This window comes from Salmo salar, chromosome ssa11 (genome assembly GCF_905237065.1).
Source record: "Salmo salar chromosome ssa11, Ssal_v3.1, whole genome shotgun sequence".
In the NCBI taxonomy this organism is placed as follows: domain Eukaryota; kingdom Metazoa; phylum Chordata; class Actinopteri; order Salmoniformes; family Salmonidae; genus Salmo; species Salmo salar.
The window spans coordinates 105,539,631-105,556,569 of NC_059452.1; the positions used below are offsets into that span (position 1 = coordinate 105,539,631).

The 16,939-nt window shown below is 44.5% G+C and overlaps 1 protein-coding gene across 1 annotated transcript in view; it reads left to right on the top strand.

Moving 5' to 3' along the window:
- The window catches only part of LOC106592853 (rho guanine nucleotide exchange factor TIAM1), a 141,812-nt gene that overhangs the window by 58,034 nt on the left and 66,839 nt on the right, over positions 1–16,939 (top strand). Inside the window, exons 11-12 of the mRNA XM_045690247.1 lie at positions 6,803–6,884; positions 9,463–9,549. Of these exons, the coding sequence (XP_045546203.1) occupies positions 6,803–6,884; positions 9,463–9,549 (169 nt within the window). The remainder of the gene's footprint in view (positions 1–6,802; positions 6,885–9,462; positions 9,550–16,939) is intronic.

Below are 16,939 nucleotides of genomic sequence, written 5' to 3' on the forward strand. Positions count from 1 at the left end.
AGTCTGGTTCATTCTTGGGAGCAATTTCCAAATGCCTGAAGGTACCACGTTCATCTATACAAATAATAGTATGCAAGTATAAACACCATGGGACCACACAGCCGTCATACCACTCAGGAAGGAGACGCGTTTTGTCTCCTAGAGATGAAGGTACTTTGGTGCAAAAAGTGCAAATCAATCCCAGAACAACAAAAAACTGAGTTTAAATGTATTTGGTTAAGGTGTATGTAAACCTCCGACTTTAACTGTAAAAAGGATGGGTGAAGTGATGGTGAACAACCCAGCTACCAGTATTTCCCTGGGTTAGTTATGTCTAAGAAGGTTTAAGAAGGAAGCAAGGAATTAATTCCTGATTGACCGTGGCAACCATACTGCCGTGGCGACCATACTGCCATGGTTATATACTGCCGTGGCGACCATACTGCCGTGGCGACCATACTGCCGTGGCGACCATACTGCCCGTGGCGACCATACTGCCCGTGGCGACCATACTGCCCGTGGCGACCATACTGCCCGTGGCGACCATACTGCCCGTGGCGACCATACTGCCGTGGCGACCATACTGCCGTGGCTACCATACTGCCCGTGGCGACCATACTGCCCGTGGCGACCATACTGCCCGTGGCGACCATACTGCCGTGGCGACCATACTGCCGTGGCGACCATACTGCCCGTGGCGACCATACTGCCCGTGGCGACCATACTGCCGTGGCGACCATACTGCCGTGGCTACCATACTGCCGTGGCTACCATACTGCCCGTGGCGACCATACTGCCCATGGCGATCATACTGCCATGACTCTATACTGCCGTGGATACTATGTTTAGCCTGTTACGGCTAGACGTTCCGCTAGCGACAACATCGACAACATCCGGTGAAATTGCAGAGCGCGAAATTCAAATGAAATTATTTGAAATATTTAACTTTCATAAAATCACATGTGCAATACACCAAAATAAAGCTTCACTTCTTGTTAATCCAGCCACCATGTCAGATTTCAAAAAGGCTTTATGGCGAAAGCAAACCATGCGATTATCTGAGGACAGCACCCCACCATACATGAAAATCATATTTCAACCAAGCAGGTGCGACACGAAAGTCAGAAATAACGATATAATTCATGCCTTGCCTTTGAAGATCTTCTTCTGTTGGCACTCCAATATGTCCCAGAAACATCACAAATGGTCCTTTGGTTCGATAAACTCCTTTTTTGTATCCCCAAAATGTCCATTTATTTGGCGCGTTTGATTCAGAAAAACACAGGTTCCAACTCGCCCAACATGACTATAAATGATCTAATAAGTTACCTGTAAACTTGGTCCAAACATTTCAAACAACTTTCCTAATCCATCCTTAGGTATCCTAAAATGTAAATAATCGATAAAATTTAAGACAGAATATACTGTGTTCAATAGCGGGTAAAATCAAAGTGGAGCGAGCTCCAGGTCGCACGCCCCAAACAAAAGAGTCCACTTGGCTTGACACTCATTCTGAATAGCCGTACTTCTTAATTTCTCAAAGGAAAAACATAAATCAATTTCTAAAGACTGTTGACATCTAGTGGCAGCCATAGGAACTGCAACCAGGTGCCTCATAAATCCAGTTTCCCATAGAAATATAATAGAAAACACAGTGAACTCACATTGTTATTTTCCTGGATGGTTTGTCCTCTGGGTTTTGCCTGCCAAATAAGTTCTGTTATACTCATGGACATTATGTTAACAGTTTTAGAAACTATAGAGTGTTTTCTATCGAAATCTATCAATTATATGCATATCCTAGCTTCTGGGCCTGAGTAGCAGGCAGTTTACTTTGGGCACGCTTTTCATCCGGACGTGAAAATACTGCCCCCTATCCCAAAGAGGTTTACTGAGACTCTCTCCAATACAACCCAACATTGCAGAGTTGTGTGCATCTTTTCAAGCACACCCTTCTCATTAACCTGTGGTGAGTTCTTCACAATTTTCGATGAACAAATAAGGTTTTATATGTAAGATGGTTAAATAAAGAGCAAAATTATTGATTGTTATTATATTATTATTTGTGCTCTGGTTCTATAAGAGCTCTTTGTCACTTCCCACGAGCCGGGTTGTGACAAAAACTCACACTCATTCTTGTGTTTAATAAATGCATCGTATAGTGTGTGTGGCAGGCTTACAATGATGGCAAAAAAACAACATTTGAGAGTGTGCTGACCCTGGTGCTAGAGGGGGTACACAGCTGGAGTGCGCTGACCCTGGTGCTAGAGGGGGTACAGCTGGAGGTTGAATGTTTGAAGGGGTACGGGACTATAAAAAGTTTGGGAACCACTGCTCTTGAGCAACGATGTCTAGATGGAATTTGTATTTGTGGTCTTGCAAACTTGACCTATTTTGGACCACCATTATTTTTGTCAACTGAGATTTACTGTCTGGGCCCAGGTCTGACAGAATCTGTGCAGAAGTTCTAGGTGCTCCAACTCCTTAGTTGGTGACAGAAGAACCAGATCATCAGCAAGCAGTAGACATTTGACTTCAGATTCTAGTGCCCTTGTCAATTCGTTTATATATATGTTGAATAAGGTGGGTCTGAAGCTGCATCACAGCATTCCAGTTTTTAACGACCCTAACCTCACCGCAACCCTACACCTGTGGAAAGAAACTTATGTTTTTTTCTCAATTTTATCCAGTTTTGGATTTTATGTTGTATGTTTTTCCCCCAACACTGCTTTCTATCAGTTTGTATAGCAGACCCAAATTGAGTCAAAAGCTTTTTTGAAATCAACAAAGCATGAGAAGACTTTGCCTTTGTTTTAGTTTGTTTGTTTGTTTCTCAATTGAGGTGGCAGGTAGCCTAATGTTTAGAGTGTTGGGCCAGTAACCGAAAGGTTGCTAGTTCGAATCCTCGAGCTGACAAGGTAAAGATCTGTCGTTCTGCCCCTGCACAAGGCAGTTAACCCACTGTTCCTAAACTGTCATTGTAAATAAGAATTTGTTCTTAACTGACTTGCCGAGTTAAATAAATAAAGGGTGAATATGTGCTCTGCTGCATGGTAATTTGGTAAAAAGCTATTTGACATTTACTCAGTACATTGTTTTCACTGAGGAAATGTACAAGTCAATAATGCAGATGATTTTCCTCTGTCTTTCCATCCATCTCTCTCTCTCTCTCTCTCTCTCTCTCTCTCTCTCTCTCTCTCTCTCTCTCTCTCTCTCTCTCTCTCTCTCTCTCTCTCTCTCTCTCTGTAATATGACATTTAGTATTTATCCATGGTGACTTAAACACACTAGGCTACTGTTTCAGTTTGGGTATTCATACACACAGCTGTGTGTTCACATGTAGCCACTGCTGGGGCCACTAAGAGGTCAAAAGTAGCAGTAACGTTAAAGAAAGCTGCTGGGCAAATACACACATTCTTTGTTTTTTGGGGTGTAGGGTTGGGGTGAGGTTAGGGTCGTTAAAAACTGGAATGCTGTGATACTTCAAGCACATCAGAGTCTAGTTGTTAAAGGACTTATAGAAAATATTTGATATGGGATTTGAGGTCATAGCTTTCCGACTGTTAACTCTTGAAACGCAATCGTAAGATTGCTTGTAGTGATGTTGAGATGCTGAGACATTTAACAACCATCTGTGATCTCTAACACAGATATATAGTGCATTTGTAAAATATTCAGACCCATTCCCTTTTTCCATATTTTGTTACATTACAGCCTTATTCTGAAATGGATTAAATAAATAAAAAATCCTCATCAATCTACACACATTACCCCATAATGACAAATGTATATAAAAAAAAAAAAAAAGGAAATATCTTATTTACATAAGTATTCCAACCCTTCGCTCAGCTGCATCCTGTTTCCATTGACCATCCTAGAGATGTTTCCACCTGTGGTAAATTCAATTGATTGGACATGATTTGGAAAGGCACACACTTGTTTATATAAGGTCCCAGAGTTGACAGTGCATGTCAGAGGAAAAACCAAGACATGACGTCGAAGGGATTGTCCGTAGAGCGCCGAGACAGGATTGTGTCGAGGTACAGATCTCCGAGACAGAACATTTCTCCAGCAGTGGACTCCATCATTCTTAAATGGAAGAAGTTTGGCACCATCAAGACTCTTCCTAGAGCTGGCCGCCCGGGCCAAACTGAGCAATCGGAGGAGAAGGGCCTTGGTCAGGGAGGTGCCCAAGAACCCAATGGTCACTCCAGAGTTCCTCTGTGGAGATGGGAGAACCTTCCAGAAGGACCACCATCTCTGCAGCACTCTACCAATAAGGCCTTTATGGTAGAGTGGCTCGACGGATGCTTCTCTGCAGTAAAAGTGTAACGGATTTTCTTAGAGAAGTGGAGGAGTCAGGCGCAGGACACAGGGATGAAGGTAAACAAAATGTGTTTACTAAAATGTATCAATCCATCTTCTCATAAAAATACATAGTTAGGAGAAACACCTCCAACTACACAAAACAGACAAACAATCACCGACAAGACAAACAGGAAATGCAGAGGTTTAAATAATGAACATAATCAGGGAAATCAAACACAGGTGAACACAATAAAGACAAAACCAAACGAACAGGGAAACGTCGATCGGTGGCAACTAGTAAGCCGGTGACGTCGACCGCCGAACGAACAAGGAGAGGGGCCGACTTCGGCGGGAGTCGTGACAAAAAGGCACCTAACAGCCCGCTTGGAGTTTGCAAAAAGGCACATAAAGGACTCTCAGACCATGAGAAACCAGATTCTCTGGTCTGATGAAACCAATAGTGAACTTTTTGGCCTGAATGCCAAGCATCAGATCTGGAGGAAACATGGCACCATCCTTACAGTGAAGCATGGTGGAGGCAGCATCATGCTGTGGGGATGTTTTTCAGCAGCAGGGACTGGGAAACTTGTAAGGATCGAGGGAAAGATGAACAGAGCAAAGTACAGAGAGTTCCTTGATGAAAACCTGCTCTAGGGCGCTCAGGACCTCAGACTGGGGCGAAGGTTCACCTTCCAACAGGACAATGACCCTAAGCACACAGCCAAGACAACGCCGGAGTGGCTTCAGGACAAGTCTCTGAATGTCCTTGAGTGGCCCAGCCAGAGCCCGAACTTGAAGCCGATCGAACATCTCTGGAGAGACCTGAAAATAGCTGTGCAGCGACGCTCCCCATCCAACCTGACAGAGCTTGAGAGGATCTACAGAGAAGAATGGGAGAAACTCCCTAAATACAGGTGTTCCAAGCTTGTAGCGTTATACCCAAGAAGACTCGAGGCTGTAATCGCTGCCAATGGTGTTTTATCAAAGTACTGAGTAAAAGGCCTCAATACTTATGTTAAATTTATATTTTAGTTTTTTATTTTAATAAATTTGAAAAAAAATCGAAAAACCAGTTTTTGCTTTGTCATTATGAGGTATTGTGTGTAGATTAATGAGGGGGGAAATCTATTTAATCCATTTTAGAATAAGGCTGTAACGTAACAAAATGTGGAAAATGTCAAGGGGTCTAACAACTTTCCGAATGCACTGTAGAACATAATCTCTAATACAGATATCTAATGTGATCTCTAATACAGATATCTAACGTGATCTCTAATACAGATATCTGACGTGATCTCTAATACAGATATCTAACGTGATCTCTAATACAGATATCTAACGTGATCTCTAATACAGATATCTAATGTGATCTCTAATACAGATATATAACATGATCTCTAATACAGATATCTATCATAATCTCTAATACAGATATCTATCATAATCTCTAATACAGATATCTATCATAATCTCTAATACAGATATCCATCATAATCTCTAATACAGATATCTCTCATAATCTCTAATACAGATATCTAACGTGATCTCTAATACAGATATCTAACGTGACCTCTAATACAGACATCTAACGGGATCTCTAATACAGATATCTAACGTGACCTCTAATACAGATATCTATCATAATCTCTATTACAGATATCCATCATAATCTCTAATACAGATATCTAACATGATCTCTAATACAGATATCTATCATAATCTCTATTACAGATATCCATCATGGTCTCTAATACAGATATCCATCATAATCTCTAATACAGATATCCATCATAATCTCTAATACAGATATCTAACATTATCTCTAATACAGATCTCTATCATAATCTCTATTACAGATATCCATCATGGTCTCTAATACAGATATCCATCATAATCTCTAATACAGATATCTATCATTATCTCTAATACAGATCTCTAACGTGATCTCTAATACAGATATCCATCATAATCTCTAATACAGATATCTATCATAATCTCTAATACAGATATCCATCTTAATCTCTAATACAGATATCATCATAATCTCTAATACAGATATCCATCTTAATCTCTAATACAGATATCCATCATAATCTCTAATACAGATATCTATCAAAATCATAATCTCCCCTGTGGCTCAGTTGGTAGAGCATGGTGTTTGCAACGCCAGGGTTGTGGGTTTGATTCCCACGGGGGACCAGTACAAAAAAAAAAAATGAAATGTATGCATTCACTACTGTAAGTCGCTCTGGATAAGAGCGTCTGCTAAAATGTAAATGTCTAATACAGATATCCATCATAATCTCTAATACACATATCTAACTTGTGGTTTGCTGAACTAACCTAACATGATCAGTAACCTTGACTAACACCCCAATAATTGCGTTGGCTCCCTGAGCTAATGCCTGGGCTTCAACTCAATGGGCCAAAGCAGTTTTTTCGCCGGGAGTACAAATGACCTGATATACATGTGTCACGGGTAAGACTGATTGTATCTTCCTGTTGTTTTCTGCAGCTCTACAAAGAGATTGAGATACGTCCCAAAACCACCAAGCTAATCCGCTTCGACAAAGCTGAGTCCTGCACGTTGGGATACGGTAGGTCTTGCTCAGTTGATTGGTTTAGAAGTTTTGTGACTCCCATCTCCATCGTTTCTGATGTAGCCAATCGTTTCACTGTTAAAGTGGACAAACTCAGAAGTGAAATGGCAGCAGGTGAATCATCATATTTGTGTATTGGTAAAGTTAGTGTTAGAGAGAGGGGAGAAAAACTGTTTCCCCATCAATAATGATAAGCCTCCAGGTATAGACAACCTTGATGAGAAACTATTGAGAATGGTAGCAGACTGTATTGCCACCACTTATTTGCCATGTCTTTAACCAAATCCTAAAGGAGTGTGTGTGTGTGTGTGTCCATGGACGTGGAAGGAAATTAAAGTAATTTCACTACCTAAAAATAGCTCTAACAGCCGACCATACAGTTTGCTGTCTGATCTTAGTAAACTGATGGAGAGAATTGTGTTTGAACAAATACAATGCTATTTTTCAGAGAACAAGTTAACTACTGACTTTCAGCATGCATATAGAGAAGGGCACTCAACTTGTACTGCACTGACTCACATGACAGATGATTGGTTAAAAGAAACAGACAATGAGATGATAGTTAGAGCTGTATTGTTAGATTTCAGTGCAGCCTTTGATGTTATTGATCATAAATTGTTATTGAAGAAACTCACTTGCTTTGGCTTTACATCACCTGCCATCATATGGTTGGAGAGTTAATTAGCCAATAGAAACCAGAGAGTGTTCTTTATTGGCAGTTTCATTGGGCCGTTACTCTTCTCTATTTTGACTAATGAATTGCCACTGGTCTTATAAGAAGAAGCTAAAAATGACTACGTATTCTGATGATTGCACATTCTACACATCAGCGCCTACAGCCAGTGAGATCACTGAGACTCTTAGTAAGGTGTTAATGTCAGTGTCTAGAATGGTTAATTAACAATTAACTAGTCTTAAATACATCTACAAACTAAAAACATTGTATTTGGTTGAAAACATTCACTTAGACCTAAACCTCAATCTGGAGTTGTGCATCATGGGTATGTATGACCGTGGTCAATTTATATTGAGCAAAGTTGTTGTGAAGACTGGGACGTGTATGTGTTTTATTAAAAGATGCTCTGTCTTTTTGATACAAAGATCATCTTGTACTAGTTGTTCAGACTCTGGTCTTGTCCCATCTTGATTACTGACTGGTAATATGGCCAGGTGCAGCGAAGAAAGACCTAGCTAAGCTGCAGCTGGCTCAAAACAGAGCAGCACGCCTTGCCCTTAACTCACAGAACTAACATCAACAACATGCATGATAGTCTTTCATGATTGACGGCTGAGGAGAAAATAATAATAATAATAATAATATTTTTAAGAAACATTTGTGTGTTGAAAATGCGTAACCACTTGTATAACCTATTTGCATACAGTTCAAACAGACATACATACCCCACCAGACAAGCCACTATGGGTTTCTTCACAGTACCCAAACCAAAAACAAATTTAGTCATATGAATATGTACAGTACCAGTCAAAAGTTTGGACACGCCTATTGGAAAAGCATTCCAGGTGAAGCTGGTTGAGAGAATGCCAAGAGTGTGCAAAGCTGTCATCAAGGCAAAGGGTGGCTACTTTTAAGAAAAGGTTACTTGGTTACTACATGATTCCATATGTGTTATTTCATAGTGTTGATGTCTTCACTATTATTCTACAATGTAGAAAATAGTAAAAATAAAGAAAAACCCTTGAATGAGTAGGTGTGTCCAAACTTTAGACGGGTTCTGTATGTATGAATAGTGTGTAAATAGTATTTTTGTTGTCTCTACGTCTTGTCTCTTGGTGATGTCTCTTGGTCTTTCCAATATACACTGAGTACACAAAACATGTACTTTCCATGACACAGACTGACCAGGTGAATCCAGGTGAAAGCTAATATCCCTTATTGATGTCACTTGTTAAATCCACTTCAATCAGTGTAGATGAAGGGGAGGAGACAGGTTAAAGAAGGATTTTTAAGCCTTGAGACAATTGAGACATGGATTGTGTATGAGTGCCATTCAGAGGGTGAAGGGGCAAGACAAAATATTAAAGTGCCTTTAAATGAGGGTATGGTAGAAGATGCCAGGCGCACCAGTTTGTGTCAAGAATTGCAACGCTGCTGGGGTTTTTCCACACTCAACAGTTTCCTCTGTGTATCAAGAATGGTCCACCACCCAAAGGACATCCAGCCAACTGGACACAACTGTGGGAAGCATTGGAGTCTACATGGGGCCAGCATCCGTGTGGAATACTTTCGACACCTTGTAGAGTCCAAGCCCTGACGAATTGAGGCTGTTCTGACGGCTAAAAAAATAAAAAATACATTTTTGGATTTGATTGTAATGTTCTTGTCTATAACTGTTCTGTACTTTGTCATGTATTTTTACGTTTTATGTGGACCCCAGGAAGAGTAGCTCCTGCATGTGCAGTATCCTAATGGGTATCATAATAAACTAAACTAAATCTCTCTCTCCAGGTTTCTCAGTAGCTAATGCGTATCCTAATAAACTAAATCTCTGTCTCTCTCCAGGTTTCTCAATAGCTAATGCGTATCCTAATAATCTAAATCTCTCTCTTGCTCCAGGTTTCTCAATAGCAGTAGTAGACGAGGAGGGGACTCAGCAGCTCCATATCACTGAAGTAAAGGCAGGAGGACTGGCTTCTGCTAAAGGTACAAACACACCTGGAAATCAAACCGACAAGCCTCCGGTTGAAAGCTTGCTTCTCTAACCTTAGTAGTACATGCCGACCCTTCTTAGATGTGCTGCAGATAGGGCCGTTTTCTCTCGTACCCATATAAACCCCTTTTATCTCGTACCCATATAAACCCCTTTAATCTTGTACCCATATAAACCCCATTTCTGGACTCAAAGCACTTTCAAGGGCTTAATCTGGGTTTGGGAAACCAGCCCATAATGCATAGAGCTGACATGATAGTCTGCTCTGTTGGGAGGAGGCTAATTCAGCGTGAGGTTGTAGCTAGATGTGATCTAATGCATTAGCATTGGAAATGATGCTAGCAGTGGCTAGCTGGAAACTAAGGCATTAGCATTGGAAATGATGCTAGCAGTGGTTAGCTGGAAACTAATGCATTAGCATTGGAAATGATGCTAGCAGTGGCTAGCTGGAAACTAAGGCATTAGCATTGGAAATGATGCTAGCAGTGGTTAGCTGGAAACTAATGCATTAGCATTGTACATGATGCTAGCAGTGGCTAGCTGGAAACCAATGCATTAGCATTGTAAATTATGCTAGCAGTGGCAAGCTGGAAACTAATGCATTAGCATTGTAAATGATGCTAGCAGTGGCTAGCTGGAAACCAATGCATTAGCATTGTAAATGATGCTAGCAGTGGCTAGCTGGAAACTAATGCATTAGCATTGGAAATGATGCTAGCAGTGGCTAGCTGGAAACTAATGCATTAGCATTGGAAATGATGCTAGCAGTGGCTAGCTGGAAACTAATGCATTAGCATTGTAAATGATGCTAGCAGTGGCTAGCTGGAAACTAATGCATTAGCATTATAAATGATGCTAGTAGTGGCTAGCTGGAAACTAATGCATTAGCATTGTAAATTATGCTAGCAGTGGCTTGCTGGAATCTTAAGCTTTGGCATTATAAATAATGCTAGCAGTGGCTAGCTGGAGGCTATATGACTTATTCTCTATGGAGAGGTCGGAAATATAGAGACCTCCTGGCTGAGAGACAACACTAAAATACATTTTGAAAATATTTAAGTAGAGCATGCGATGGTGTGTGTGTGTGAGGGAGAGAGAGTGTTTGTGTTCAGGAGAATGAATGGTAATGCACTAGTGGTAGGCCTGAGGGTGTGTGTGTGTGTGTGTGTGTGTGTGTGTGTGTGTGTGTGAGAAGGGCAATTCGAAAGCATGAAATACAAGAGGGTGTGTTGGGAAACCAGGCCAGCACTGGACAAATAGCCCCCATGTCTCTCTGTGACATCATTACACACACGTACAGCTAGAGGGGTGAAAACCCTCTTTGTCCAACAGAGACTCTCTCTCTACAACTGACATATAAACATCTCAGACAACTGGGTCACGCCTTCGGGCCGTGTGTGTGTGTGTGTGTGTGTGTGTGTTCAGAGCTTGAATGGCAATGGGAAAGCATTAGTGGTAGGCTTTGAGGGTGTGTCTGTACTCCAAGCCTGTTCATTCTCAGCACAGCACTGTGTATTATTCCAGCCATAGCACTGCTTCTATCAGAAGGAATGTGAATTGAGATTGACGTCTGGACCTATAGGGATAATTGCTGCTACACTAATAACAATGTGTGTATAATTCTGTTTTATTCTCCCAGACAGTCATTATAACCTCCCTACCAACTGGCCTGGGTGTCTGTCCTCTTCTATATAGTCTATGTATGTATTTAGATATGTGACTTTTATCCAAAGAAATTTACAGTAGTGCAAACACTTATACGTGTATGAGTGCCCCCCCCCAGGCGAATTGAACCCCACAATCCTGCTGTTGCACCATGGGAGTCTACTTTACTGAGCCACACAGGATCCTGCATCAGGACAGCGACAGGAGCAGTCAGAAATCCAACACTGCTTTTCACAGTCAATTTGCATAATTTGATTTAATCGATTCTAATTGGCTGGCTATTTGATTGCTAATTACCAATTAGGACTGCGCAGACACGGTTGGTGAAAGGAGGCGGGACTAGAGCCAGTCAATCAAAGGGCTTTGTCCAATACAATACATTGTTCTTTTCTTTGTTCAGGTAACCGCCGGTCTGTGTGTTAGTGGATAGGAAAAGACCAGGTGTCTACCACACTACATACTGCTTACACTAATCCAACGGTGTTCGGATTAGTGGTTGCTTCGAGGAAGGAGGGAAGAAAGGAAGCGTCTTTTTCCTTATCTGTCTAGAGCTTGAGTTAATGCTACAGCAGTTGGTGAAAAGGGTGGAGAGAGGGAGAGAGGGAAAAGGAGAGAGAGAGAGGGAAAAGGAGAGAGAGAGGGAAAAGGAGAGAGAGAGAGAGGGAAAAGGATGGAGAGAGGGAGAGAGGGAAAAGGAGAGAGGGAGGGAGAGAGGGAAAATGAGAGAGAGAGGGAGAGAGGGAAAATGAGAGAGGGAGAGAGGGAAAAGGAGAGAGGGAGAGAGGGAAAAGGAGAGAGGGAGAGAGGGAAAAGGAGAGAGAGAGAGGGAAAAGGAGAGAGGGAGAGAGGGAAAAGGAGAGAGGGAGAGAGGGAAAAGGAGAGAGGGAGAGAGGGAAAAGGAGAGAGAGAGAGGGAAAAGGAGAGAGAGGGAGAGAGGGAAAAGGAGAGAGGGAGAGATGGAAAAGGAGAGAGGGAGAGAGGGAAAAGGAGAGAGGGAGAGAGGGAAAAGGAGAGAGGGAGAGAGGGAAAAGGAGAGAGGGAGAGAGGGAAAAGGAGAGAGGGAGAGAGGGAAAAGGAGAGAGAGAGAGAGGGAAAAGGAGAGAGGGAGAGAGGGAAAAGGAGAGAGAGAGAGAGGGAAAAGGAGAGAGGGAGAGAGGGAAAAGGAGAGAGGGAGAGAGGGAAAAGGAGAGAGGGAGAGAGGGAAAAGGAGAGAGGGAGAGAGGGAAAAAGAGAGAGGGAGAGAGGGAAAAGGATGGAGAGAGGGAGAGAGGGAAAAGGAGAGAGGGAGAGAGGGAAAAGGAGAGAGAGAGAGGGAAAAGGAGAGAGGGAGAGAGGGAAAAGGAGAGAGAGAGAGGGAAAAGGAGAGAGGGAGAGAGGGAAAAGGAGAGAGAGAGAGAGGGAAAAGGATGGAGAGAGGGAGAGAGGGAAAAGGAGAGAGGGAGGGAGAGAGGGAAAATGAGAGAGAGAGGGAGAGAGGGAAAAGGAGAGAGGGAGAGAGGGAAAAGGAGAGAGGGAGAGAGGGAAAAGGAGAGAGGGAGAGAGGGAAAAGGAGAGAGGGAGAGAGGGAAAAGGAGAGAGAGAGAGAGGGAAAAGGAGAGAGGGAGAGAGGGAAAAGGAGAGAGAGAGAGAGGGAAAAGGAGAGAGGGAGAGAGGGAAAAGGATGGAGAGAGGGAGAGAGGGAAAAGGAGAGAGAGAGAGAGGGAAAAGGAGAGAGGGAGAGAGGGAAAAGGAGAGAGGGAGAGAGGGAAAAGGATGGAGAGAGGGAGAGAGGGAAAAGGAGAGAGGGAGAGAGGGAAAAGGAGAGAGGGAGAGAGGGAAAAAGGAGAGAGGGAGAGAGGGAAAAGGAGAGAGGGAGAGAGGGAAAATGAGAGAGGGAGAGAGGGAAAAGGAGAGAGGGAGAGAGGGAAAAGGAGAGAGGGAGAGAGGGAAAAGGAGAGAGAGAGAGAGGGAAAAGGAGAGAGGGAGAGAGGGAAAAGGAGAGAGAGAGAGAGGGAAAAGGAGAGAGGGAGAGAGGGAAAAGGATGGAGAGAGGGAGAGAGGGAAAAGGAGAGAGAGAGAGAGGGAAAAGGAGAGAGGGAGAGAGGGAAAAGGAGAGAGGGAGAGAGGGAAAAGGAGAGAGGGAGAGAGGGAAAAGGAGAGAGGGAGAGAGGGAAAAGGAGAGAGAGAGAGAGGGAAAAGGAGAGAGGGAGAGAGGGAAAAGGAGAGAGAGAGAGGGGAAAAGGAGAGAGGGAGAGAGGGAAAAGGAGAGAGGGAGAGAGGGAAAAGGAGAGAGGGAGAGAGGGAAAAGGAGAGAGGGAGAGAGGGAGAGAGAGGGAAAAGGAGAGAGGGAGAGAGGGAAAAGGAGAGAGGGAGAGAGGGAAAAGGAGAGAGGGAGAGAGGGAAAAGGAGAGAGGGAGAGAGGGAAAAGGAGAGAGGGAGAGAGGGAAAAGGAGAGAGGGAGAGAGGGAAAAGGATGGAGAGAGGGAGAGAGGGAAAAGGAGAGAGGGAGAGAGGGAAAAGGAGAGAGGGAGAGAGGGAAAAGGAGAGAGAGAGAGAGGGAAAAGGAGAGAGGGAGAGAGGGAAAAGGAGAGAGAGAGGGAGAGATGGAAAAGGAGAGAGGGAGAGAGGGAAAAGGAGAGAGGGAGAGAGGGAAAAGGAGAGAGGGAGAGAGGGAAAAGGAGAGAGGGAGAGAGGGAAAAGGAGAGAGAGAGAGAGGGAAAAGGAGAGAGGGAGAGAGGGAAAAGGAGAGAGAGAGAGAGGGAAAAGGAGAGAGGGAGAGAGGGAAAAGGAGAGAGGGAGAGAGGGAAAAGGAGAGAGGGAGAGAGGGAAAAGGAGAGAGGGAGAGAGGGAAAAGGAGATAGGGAGAGAGGGAAAAGGAGAGAGGGAGAGAGGGAAAAGGATGGAGAGAGGGAGAGAGGGAAAAGGAGAGAGAGAGAGAGGGAAAAGGAGAGAGGGAGAGAGGGAAAAGGAGAGAGAGAGAGGGAAAAGGAGAGAGGGAGAGAGGGAAAAGGAGAGAGGGAGAGAGGGAAAAGGAGAGAGGGAGAGAGGGAAAAGGAGAGAGGGAGAGAGGGAAAAGGAGAGAGGGAGAGAGGGAAAAGGAGAGAGGGAGAGAGGGAAAAGGAGAGAGGGAGAGAGTGAAAAGGAGAGAGGGAGAGAGGGAAAAGGATGGAGAGAGGGAGAGAGGGAAAAGGAGAGAGGGAGAGAGGGAAAAGGAGAGAGGGAGAGAGGGAAAAGGAGAGAGAGAGGGAGAGAGGGAAAAGGAGAGAGGGAGAGAGGGAAAAGGAGAGAGGGAGAGAGGGAAAAGGAGAGAGGGAGAGAGGGAAAAGGAGAGAGGGAGAGAGGGAAAAGGAGAGAGAGAGGGAGAGAGGGAAAAGGAGAGAGGGAGAGAGGGAAAAGGAGAGAGAGAGGGAGAGAGGGAAAAGGAGAGAGAGAGGGAGGGAGGGAAAAGGAGAGAGGGAGAGAGGGAAAAGGAGAGAGAGAGGGAGAGAGGGAAAAGGAGAGAGAGAGGGAGGGAGGGAAAAGGAGAGAGGGAGAGAGGGAAAAGGAGAGAGGGAGAGAGGGAAAAGGAGAGAGGGAGAGAGGGAAAAGGATGGAGGGAGAGAGGGAAAAGGAGAGAGGGAGAGAGGGAAAAGGAGAGAGGGAGAGAGGGAAAAGGAGAGGGAAAAGGAGAGAGGGAGAGAGGGAAAAGGAGAGAGAGAGAGAGGGAAAAGGAGAGAGGGAGAGAGGGAAAAGGATGGAGAGAGGGAGAGAGGGAAAAGGAGAGAGAGGGAGAGAGGGAAAAGGAGAGAGGGAGAGAGGGAAAAGGAGAGAGGGAGAGAGGGAAAAGGTTGGAGAGAGGGAGAGAGGGAGAGAGGGAAAAGGAGAGAGAGAGGGAGAGAGGGAAAAGGAGAGAGGGAGAGAGGGAAAAGGAGAGAGGGAGAGAGGGAAAAGGAGAGAGGGAGAGAGGGAAAAGGAGAGAGAGAGGGAGAGAGGGAAAAGGAGAGAGAGAGGGAGAGAGGGAAAAGGAGAGAGGAGGGAGAGAGGGAAAAGGAGAGAGGGAGAGAGGGAAAAGGAGAGAGGGAGAGAGGGAAAAGGAGAGAGGGAGAGAGGGAAAAGGATAGAGAGAGGGAGAGAGGGAAAAGGAGAGAGGGAGAGAGGGAAAAGGAGAGAGAGAGAGAGGGAAAAGGTTGGAGAGAGGGAGAGAGGGAGAGAGGGAAACAAACAATAGTGAAATAAATGTTTTGTTAAATCGATTTTTGTTGTTGACATATAAGTGAAGATATATGTGTCAGTTTTGTTTTGCTTGTTCCTTATGTGACGGCCCGTAGGAAAGTCTGTCTGCTTGAGGAATCTTTGTGGTTAACTGGTCAATGTCTGTCTCAGCCTGGACGGCCTCTACCTCTCCTTGGATGTCTGTACTGGAGGGGTTTGGGAACCGTTGGAATTAACCATTCACATACTTTAGGTCTGAGTGCTGTGTGTGTGTGTGTGTGTGTGTGTGTGTGTGTGTGTGTGTGTGTGTGTGTGTGTGTGTGTGTGTGTGTGTGTGTGTGTGTGTGTGTGTGTGTGTGTGTGTGTGTGTGTGTGTGTGTTAGCTCATGAATCAGTGGAATGTTATCGCGTCGTTCCAGACATTATTATGAGCTGCCCTCCAGTCAGCAGCACATGTGTACAGTATGTTATGACACGACAGTGGTAGGCCGGATTACCGACAACGATGAGACGGCCTATAGGGAGGAGGTCAGAGACCTGACCCTGTGGTACCAGGATAACAACCTCTCTCTCAACATGATCAAGACAAAGGAAATGATTGTGGACTACAGGAAAAGGAGGACCGAGCATGCCCCCATTCTCATCGACGGGGCTGTAGTGGAGCAGGTTGAGAGTTTCAAGTTCCTTGGTGTCCACATCACCAACAAACTATCATGGTCCAAACACACCAAGACAGTTGTGAAGAGGGCACGCAAGGCACTACAGAGGGTAGTGCGTACGGCCCAGTACATCACTGGGGCCAAGCTTCCTGCCATCCAGGACCTCTATACCAGGCGGTGTCAGAGGAAGGCCGTAAAAATTGTCAAAGACTCCAGCCATCCTAGTCATAGACTGTTCTCTCTGCTACTGCACGGCAAGCGGTACCGGAGTGTCAAGTCTAGGTCCAAGAGGCTTCTAAACAGCTTCCACCCCCAAGTCATAAGACTCCTGAACATCTAGTCAAATGGCTACTCAGACTATTTACATTGCCACCCCACCCACCCCTTCTATGCTGCTGATACTCTGTTATCATCTATGCATAGTCACTTTAATAACTCTACCTGCATGTACATATTAACTCAATTACCTTGACACCGGTGCCCCCGCACATTGACTCTGTACCGGTACCCCCCTGTATATAGCCTCCACATTGACTCTGTACCGGTACCCCCTGTATATAGCCTCCACATTGACTCTGTACCGGTACCCCCTGTATATAGCCTCCACATTGACTCTGTACCGGTACCCCCTGTATATAGTCTCCACATTGACTCTGTACCGGTACCCCCTGTATATAGCCTCCACATTGACTCTGTACCGGTACCCCCTGTATATAGCCTCCACATTGACTCTGTACCGGTACCCCCTGTATATAGCCTCCACATTGACTCTGTACCAGTTCCCCCTGAATATAGTCTCCACATTGACTCTGTACCGGTACCCTCTGTATAGAGCCTCCACATTGACTTTGTACCGTAATACCCTGTATAGAGCCTCCACATTGACTCT